Below are 9,443 nucleotides of genomic sequence, written 5' to 3'. Positions count from 1 at the left end.
ATAGAGGAGGTGGGGTGGGGAGGAGAGGAGGGGTGGGGGAGAGGGGGGGTGGGGAGGAGAGGAGGGGGGGTGGGGAGGAGAGGAGGGGAGGGCGGAGAGGGGGTGGGGAGGAGAGGAGGGGGGAGAGGGGGTGGGGAGGAGAGGAGAGGGGGGGTAGGGGAGGAGGGAAGTGGGGAGGGGAGGAGGGGAAGTGGGGAGGGGAGGGGAGGAGGGGAAGTGGGGAGGGGAGGAGGGGAAGTGGGAGGGGAGGGGAGGAGGGGAGGGAAGAGCCCGCATTACCTCCACCAGGAGTTCCTGCTTTCCTGGCTGCCAGGATTCGGTCCTATACTTCTTGCGGGTGGGGTGGGTAAAATAGGGGTGGAAATGGGCCTTATCATATGGAATAAGATAAGATCCAAGCCAGTAAAGTGGTCTTGACTCTGATAAAAGCCTCTATATTATATTAAGAAAAAATGTAATTAACCCCTCACTGCGGGCATCTCTCACCCAATGGCAGTCAGGCATCAAATTATTCAAAACAAAAACAGAATTACCTGGAAAAACTCAGCAGGTCTGGCAGCATTGGCGGAGAAGAAAAGAGTTGACGTTTCGAGTCCTCATGACCCTTCAGCAGAACGGACTGAAGGGTCAAGAGGACTCGAAACGTCAACTCTTTTCTTCTCCGCCGATGCTGCCAGACCTGCTGAGTTTTTCCAGGTAATTCTGTTTTTGTTTTGGATTTCCAGCATCCACAGTAGTTTTTTGTTTTTATCAAATTATCCAGTTACTTGGATTGATACTAGGGCTGTTCATTAACAATCTAGTTAAAGGTTTGTGGAGAACTTTCCAAATTGGATGACATGAAGATATGTCAGGTTTTAAGAACCTTGGGTGTAAAAGATTTGTGGCAAAGCTAGGTGGAATGGGTCTGTGCCTGGAGACCCATTGTCAGGGAGTTCTACTAATAGGAAGGTGATACACTTATGGTAGGGGAATCTCCAAGCATATATGCTCCATTCATAGTAGAACAACAGGATGTTGCCATCAGTCCAAAAAGCCATTCTGCCTACCACACAATTGAGCAACACGATGTATGAATCCTGGTGTGAAACCAGATACGTGGGCCATACGTCCCAGCAACTAGCTGAATGAATCATACAGCATGTTCCTTTGGTTGTTTGTAATAGGTAGAGTACAGACCGTATTCAACCAGCCAGCACTTGCAAAGCCCAAAACAAAATGTTTACTGTTAGATGTGATTCTGCGATTGGGCAGCACTTGTTGAACAATCCTGAATGTGCTAATAACTACACCAACAATCAATTTAAGATAATTAGTCTGAGCTTTTGTGTGACTCACTTACGCTTCCTAGAAGTGACATAGATTCAAATGTAGGGACCTGTTCTCTGCAAAGGAAAGGCATATGTTCAGGCCTTGTGTCTTTTTTGAATTACCCTGAAGCCCTGAAGCATGGGGAGCCGACAGTTCCTGTTGCTTTCTCCATGGAAATGCCTTAGTCAATTAGAGTGGACTAGCCAACCAGTCAGCACTACTTTTCTCCAGTAGTATAAATTGTTGTGATTGTTTGAAATTTGGCATTCTTGCATTTATCCTGATGAATGCAAGAGGAAAAACTTCGGCAATATGTTTCTCTTTTCAGCAGTATACAAGCTCTGTACTACAAAGTGACTACTTTATAGTTCTTGCATTTTCCTGTAACTTACTTGAAAATTTTCTCCTCTATCATCTTCCCATTAGTTTGGTTGCCTATAGAATTCACTGAATAGCATAATTAGCTCTATTGCTATTTAATTCTAACCAAATAGACTCTGTCTTTGGCTTCTCAACTACATCATTCCACTCCAGGTGGAAGCATTGATCAATACTCCGCCCTACTATTTTTCCTATATTTCTTGCCAGGAATATTAAGATTCTAATCCTCCCCTCTTTTGCACTACCTTGTGCGATTTCCTGCCCCATGTGCCTGAAGATCTGTAGGCTGAGAATTGGCCTGTTCAGTCACATGAAGACCCATGGCAGAAACTTGCAACCCTGAGCGGATGTCATCCTTGACTCGAAGGACAGCCTATGATGGCAACTTATGCCTGCAGCTCACTGACCTTATTTACTACCCTCCATGTACTTACATGCACATCAAACTCACCCTAGATTCTTCGAATTTTCCCCAGTCTGATCCTTTCTTCCTATTTCTGGATTATTCTTTACTCTGTGCTATTTACCTTCCCGGTGTTCTGTGCACCTTGTTTCTCTAAGGTTCTTATCTTAGGCCCATTACCTTATCAAATTAGTTTAAGTCCCCCCTCCCCTTCCCAGTATTAATTAACTCGTACTAATGATGATTTGATGAATCCTTAGCAGTCTGATAACATGTTTAAAAATTTTCCTTTCTAGTCCATGAATAATGAGTGTAATTGTTGTAATGCTGTAAACTTTGCTGATGGTGCCATCATATGCCTGTATAAACCATTTGATGGTTTAGAGCGCTATTGTTTTCCTTTGGTACTTGGCTCTGCAGCCCCAGATGAATGCTCTTTCTGATGTGTGTTAAAAGTTCTAAGTGAGCTTAATTTGGGTTGTTCATTTCACAACGTAACTTCCAGACCTGGGATCTCTACCACCTAGAAGGGTAAAGGCAGCAGGCACGTGGAAGCACCACCATGAGGTTTCCCTCCAAGTTACACACCATCTTGACTTGGAATGATATTGCTATTCCCTTATCGCTAGGTCAAAATTCTGGAACAAAAACCCCAGCAACAGCATCTTCACCACATAGACTGCAGTAGTTCAAGAAGGCAGCTTGCCACCACCCTCTTGAGGGCGATTAATGATGGGCAAAATTATGGCTGTGCTGGCAACGCTCACATCTCATGAATGAATTAATAAAAAAAACACCTTTTCAGTGTGCGTGTGTGTGCATATTATCTAGCACAAGATCTATCCTTGTGGTGCAAAATGAATAGTACCTTTCAGGTGATGCATTCTAGTCCATTGAAGAGAAAATGGTCAATTCTCAAGTTGAAGGTCAACACTGGTGAAGTATCTAGCCAGCTTTGCTGATTCAACCTGCATGCCATTCAGTGATCCTTCTAAACATGAGACAACATCACTGTATCACTCTCTGTGTTCTTTGTGATTCAAAGCTATTGATATAAAAATCTGAAGTAATTGTCATAATTTTAATGCCACCTGACTGCTAATTCATTAGACTATCCTCACTTGCCCAGAGTGGTTCTCAAGACTATCATCACAGGTTTGAAGAATTGTAAAAATCTTATTTAATATCTTTTTATTCCTTAGTACCATTATGTAGCTATTATTAAGCACACCTAAAGTGCCCCATGCAAGAGATAGAAGATGGATATTGTAGCCCAGATTAGAAAGTTCTGTGCTGTGATGAAGGAAGTACTTGTTAACTGAATGCACCTTGTTTCAAAAGGGTTTGATTCAGCTGCTTTTCAGAATTTATATGTCTGTCGTGCCAACCAAATACCTTTTTTGTTTGTTTCAGGAGCTTAAGTCCCTGTTTTCTCTTTGCGGTGGACAGTTAAGATGTGAAGAAAACTTTGATGAAAAGGTAGGTTATAGTACAGCCTCAGTTTGTACCATCAAATACTAATATAATCAAAAAATGCTACATGTGCAGAATCATGGATTTGTTTATAATTGTTATGTGAAATCTCAAGTTATACTACACTCTGATTCTCTCCTTGGTATATTGTTGTTTTCAGTATGATGTAAACTGATTTGTTTGTGGGATTTTCTGTTTATGAGCTATGTACGCTTGTGATGGTTGGCTGTGCAAGCATCTGTTTGTACATCAATATTCAGAAAACAGTGTTAAAGCCTTTTGAGGGTGAGAGTAATTTTTAATGGCTGGTGATGATCACCATTTTCCACAATCAGTACATATTATTCTACACTTTGCATTTCAGACTAAATTACCAGCCTAATTTTTCCATCCTTGTGGCCTTCGTCATGTTCTCCCAGGCCAGTTTTCACCCCCTCTACCATCAAACAAAAACCATTAAGCTCGCCCACCTAAATACCTGTAAAATGAGAAACTGAATTTAAACCAAAAGACAAACTGCAGGTGTTCAAAACTTGAAATAAAAGCAGAAAATATCAAAAGGCTAGGCAACGACTTTTGAAGGATTTGAAGTTTTATGAACTTCATGGGGGAGATTGAAGCCCTTATCTAATAGTATGTTCTTCACTTTTTAAAGTGGGTGTTTAACATGGAGAAAAACTGATTCACTATTTCCTATGCCTCAATGCCTATTTTTTTCCATATCCCTCTGTGAGGCACCTCAGGATATTATTCTAGGTTAAAGGTGCTTTATCAATAATGTTGTTGTGCTTACAGAGGCTCAAATGCCCCGGTATCAGATCCTATGCCACGACAGGACCAGTAATAGGAAAAGTATCGAGATCACAAATCCTTGCCTGCTTAGTCTTAGTGCATTTAAATATGAACAGGGCTGGGTGTCCCTAGGGACCTGCAATTCCTATGTTTGAGTTTTGGCTCACAGAATTCCAGTGAGTGCAAGGTCTGTTAAAAGGAAAATGTAACAAAAAGGATGAGCTGTATCTGCCTGTGTAACTTTGCTATAATCTATTATTGGACTTATTTCATGAAGCACTAGCAGTTTGTGATGGTATTTGATTTTAGAGTTGTTACAAATCATCGCTATGCCGCATAGAGATGATTTGTCTATTTAATGATGCTCCTTTGCCTATTTGTCTGATTTGGAATTTTATTGCCAGTTCTAATTCTCGATGCAGTTTTCACTCACTTCTCCAAATAGATGTGTAAAGCTGCATTTTCAGAAATGTTAGAAGTTTAAAAGCACATGTTTTTTGGAGACTGATGAACATAAAGGTTCAGATTCCCTAATGTTAAATTAACTCTGAAAATTTCCTAGATGTGAAATTCCATTTAATGCCAATGTTTTTGAATTTTGATTCACATTGACTAATGTGCTTTTAAAAGCTTCATCAACACAACATTGCTGAAGTTCCAAGGTGATTTAATGTATAAGTATATGTTTCTTTTCAGTCCCCATTCTGGATTTTACACATTCCCTCCGAGGAAATGGCAAAAGGAATCATGAAGCGGACAGTATGTGCAAAGTAGGTGCTTCACGTAATTGATGCAATGGGGTTGGATAATATTATTTGCCTCTCTATGATCAGTAAGTTCACAGACGACAGAAAAATTGGTGCTGTCGTAAATAGTGAGGAGGAAAGCCTTAAATTACAAGATGATATAGATGGGCTGGTAAGGTGGGTAAAGCAGTGGCAAATGGAATTTAATCCTGAGAAGTGTGAGGTGATGCATTTTGGGAGGACTAATACAGCAAGAGAATACACAATGAATGGTAGGACCCTAGGAAGAGTCCATAGATCCCTGAAAGCAACAGCACAGGTAGATAAGGTGGTTAAGAAGGCATATGAGATACTTGCCTTTATTAGATGAGGCATAGAATACATGAGCAGGGAGGTTATTTTGGAGCTGTATAAAATGCTAGTTAGGCCACAGCTGGAGTACTGTGTGCAGTTCTGGTCACCACACTATAGGAAGGATGTGATTGAAACTGGAGAGGGTGCAGAGGAGATTCACCAGGATGTTGCCTGGGCTGGAGTGATTTAGCTATAAAGAGAGACTGGATAGGCCAGGGTTGTTTTCCTTGGAACAGAGAAGGCTGAGGGGGGGACTTGATAGAGGTATACAAAATTATGAGGGGGATAGATAGGAAGAAACATTTCCCCTTAGTGGAGGTGTCAATAACCAGGGGGCATAGATTTAAGGTAAGGGGCAGGAGATTTAGAGGGGATTTGAGGAAAAATCTTTTCACCCAGGGGGTGGTTGTAATCTGGAATACACTGCCTGAGGGGGTGGTAGAGGCAGGAACCCTCACAACATTTAAGTATTTAGATGAGCACTTGAATTGTCATAGCATACAGGGCTATGGGCCAAGTGCTGGAAAATGGGATTCCAATGGGTGGGTACTTGATGGCCGGTGTGGACACAATAGGCCGAAGGGCCTGTTTCTGTGCTGTATAGCTCTATGACTATGACTCTAATTGTTTGTATATTGAACTGTGACCCATGCTAATGGTGCCAGCCCCTGACATATGTGTCACTGGGATTTATTAAGGTTGGTTGTTGTGCAAAGCTTGTTGAAAATGGGCTGTGTAGTGCTCTGCATGATACTCGTGTGTAAGGAGCAAGGGTCAATAGTGGTCGTAGTGAAATACAAAAGTGGCTGCTATTGTCGAAAGTATGGCATCAGCATTCAGTTGAATACGGTAAGAAAAATAAGTACTTGCAGAAATTCTTTATTTATTGCAAAGTCTAAGCCCAACTGACAACTTTAGTTATTTTCTTTTATTGAAGTAAAGAGTGAAAAATATTTTTTTGCTTGTCTTCATTCTCTCTCCCATTTTTTAACTTTCTTCACCCTTCTAAAAATCCATTTATTATCTTCTCTTTATCTGTTCAATCAGTCAGTTAATTTAAAGCTCTGATAAATTCATTGAAACAGCAGCTCATTTATTAAATTATAGATTCCTAATATTTCCCACAACTCATATTAGACTAAATGGTATATAATTACCAGATTTTCTCACTTTTGAACAAAGGTGTTACATCAACTACTCTACTGCTGTATAGAGATATATTTATTTTATACTCTATCCATCTTGTATTGGAAAACTTCCCACTAATCTGTTAACTTGTTTTCTAAATTTTCTTCCCATTTGATTAGGTCAGATCCGTTTATATCTCACTGAACTGTGGCCTTATCTTAAACTCATTGGCCTGGATTTTCGTAGACCTAAGATGGCGGATGGACCCTGGATCCAGAAGTTTCGTTCCCATATCTGGCAAAAACAATTTTTGCCATTGGGGGGGTGGGGGTGACTCTGGGATGTGATTCCCACATGTGGGAAACCCAAACTTAGCAAGGCCTTTTGAATTGAGTGCTGAGTTGAAACAGACTCCATTTTCACTGGAGCAAGGGCCTTATCCCGCAATGTGAGAGTTATGAATTTTTAGGATAGATGGATCAGGTCTGTAGAACTGTCAAGATATCAAGTTATTTAAATCCCCTACCCTTTAAAAATTGAAATTAAAACTGCCTGCCTGTGCCTGTAAGTCAAAAAAATATTCTAGTAGTTTCAATAGCTGTTTGTTGACATAATCTTAAATGTTATCATGATAGACTTATTACTGCTTGACTGTTTTCCACAATCTATCATTAGCACAGTAAGGGGCTGTAAGTTCACAGTTTGATTGACAACTCAGAGGTTACTGAAGAATTAATTGTCTTTGATGTGGGGTTACGAATACAAATGTTTGTTTTTATAATGGATTAAGTACTTGAGGGGATTTGAATGTATTGAATGGGCTTTCATGAATGGGAGCGCTATTTGTATAGTAAAATCTGCAATGGATATTTAGAACTTTATTTTATTTAATCTCAGTATGGCTCTTGAGGCCTGCCCATGGTCTATACTGGGTGAGTTGAAACATAGAAACTAGGAGCAGGAGTAGGCCATTCAGCCCTTCGAGCCTGCTCCGCCATTCATTATGATCATGGCTGATCATCCAATTCAATAGCTAGTTGGATGGAAGGTGTAAGGGCAAAGGATGGTAGGTGGGGGGGGGGGGTGGTCATGAATTGGCACTAAATTGGCATAAGGGCTATAAAGGGCCATGGGGGCAGGCAGGTGCTGTCTGTATCTTTGTTACAGAATCTTCCGCCACTGCCACTGTCCTTTTCTTGTCTCCTATTTCCCTGGGAGTCATTTATTCACGTAAGTAAATGATGAAACTATCCCTATGCGTCTGTGGTTGTTTGAGTTTACATCAATCTCAGAATTTCCAGAAGAGGCCAGAAGTTAAAGGAACAGATGCATTGATAAGTCTGAAATAAGCCTGTTCAGGAGTGAAAGCAGAAAATATTTCTGCACAAAAAGATTAGAAGTAGTCTGGAACTCCTTTCCTCCCCAAAAAGCCTTTGAGCTCAGTCAGTTGAACATTTCAAAACTGAGATTGTTAGATTTTTGTTTTTATTAAGGGATATTAAACCTAATGGTAAAGGCAGTTAAGATACAAATCCCCCATGATCTAAGTAAATGGTGGAACAATCTCGATTGGCTGACTCTCCTACTCCTGTTCTTGTGACCCTAAAAAATAGAAAATGCTGGAAATTCAGTCAGCATTTAAAAGAGAAAGAATGGTTAATGCTTAAGGAGTGATTCTCTATCAGAACTCTAATTCCTAATATTCTGCAGGAGAACCACTCAAGTATTTTTTCAGTTGCTGATTGAAATCCTTCCATATGCTGTCCCAGGAGTCCCTGGTCCTACTGGTTATTGTTGGAGAACCAGCGGCCTGATCATTGTTTTGGTGGGGAGCAGAGAGTACCTGCAATCATGGGCAGTTCCCCTTCAGCCTGAGCTGTTGTAAACTCATCAGTCTGCAAAGGTTTTGGCACTAGTCCTAGTCTAATTTCTTTGCGCTCCCAGCAGATTGATGTAAAAGAAAATGAGTTGCAAAGCTGGAACTGTTTCCTATTGCCTCATTCATATATATCCAATGGCCCTATATACTATGCAAAGACAGATTGAGTTGTCTCACCTCCCTGGAGAAGCCCTGGAAATTTCGGGGTAACATAAAGGGGCATCGGTCTAGGTAAGTTGATTGCCTTTAAGTGACCTTTGTGCCTGGGACATGGGTGTTGCCTGGATGAAAATGTCAGAAAAATTGGCCCATTTATCTGTTAAGGAAAGCTCTTTCAAAGCATGATAGCTTACAACAGACTAATGGAAGAATTGCAGTACAAGTATTTCTCCCGGTGTTGCACCTCAGCCACATTATGGCAGCAGCATCCATGTTTAAAGTAGTTGCTTTGGACACAACAACCATGCTTTACTTTGCAGATCAATATTTGAATTGTGGGGTCAAGGAAGAACACATGAAGAGCTATATAACTCACTGAAAAATTACCCTGCAGACAGAATGGTGTGTATGCACAGGAACCATCTACATTGTCTGGTATATGTAGCTAAAACTATTTGTCTGAGTTAAATTAACTATGTTTATTTTCCTACTTCAGCTCCCATTTCTTCAGTGTGGTTCAACATATCAGATAAACGTTTATGCATTCAATAAAACATTGACACATAAAGAGAGGATTCAAAAGATAGATGTATGTATGATATTTTATTTTACTGTCTTTGACTTAGCTTATATTTACTTTCATTCTATCATTGATTAGTTTAGAGTTCTGAGATTATGATTGGAATAAGAGCTTTCTCGATGCCTCACTTGGTAACTAATGCTAAGTGTGGTACTAAGCCACACACAACAGGAAGATGCTGGGTTTTATCCCTGTTCTTCATTGAATGAGATGGTCACAAGGGGGTATTAAAATTAG

At 40.5% G+C, this 9,443-nt stretch overlaps 1 protein-coding gene across 3 annotated transcripts in view; it reads left to right on the top strand.

Annotated features, from left to right (window-relative positions):
* The window catches only part of trmt11 (tRNA methyltransferase 11), an 84,279-nt gene that overhangs the window by 13,477 nt on the left and 61,359 nt on the right, over positions 1–9,443 (top strand). For 2 of the 3 annotated variants that reach the window (XM_078542148.1, XM_078542147.1), the window contains exons 1-4: positions 3,509–3,574; positions 5,057–5,130; positions 8,947–9,028; positions 9,123–9,215. In XM_078542148.1, the coding sequence (XP_078398274.1) occupies positions 5,093–5,130; positions 8,947–9,028; positions 9,123–9,215 (213 nt within the window). In that variant the 5' untranslated portion in view covers positions 3,509–3,574; positions 5,057–5,092. Of the gene's footprint in view, positions 1–3,508; positions 3,575–5,056; positions 5,131–8,946; positions 9,029–9,122; positions 9,216–9,443 lie in introns of those variants that run through there. The other variant, XM_078542146.1, reaches the window with a different exon arrangement.

The sequence above is a fragment of the Cetorhinus maximus genome, chromosome 5 (genome assembly GCF_964194155.1).
Source record: "Cetorhinus maximus chromosome 5, sCetMax3.hap1.1, whole genome shotgun sequence".
Classification (NCBI taxonomy): Eukaryota; Metazoa; Chordata; class Chondrichthyes; order Lamniformes; family Cetorhinidae; genus Cetorhinus; species Cetorhinus maximus.
Note: the sequence above shows the minus strand (reverse complement) of the source record. Positions and strands in the feature narration are given on the sequence as shown.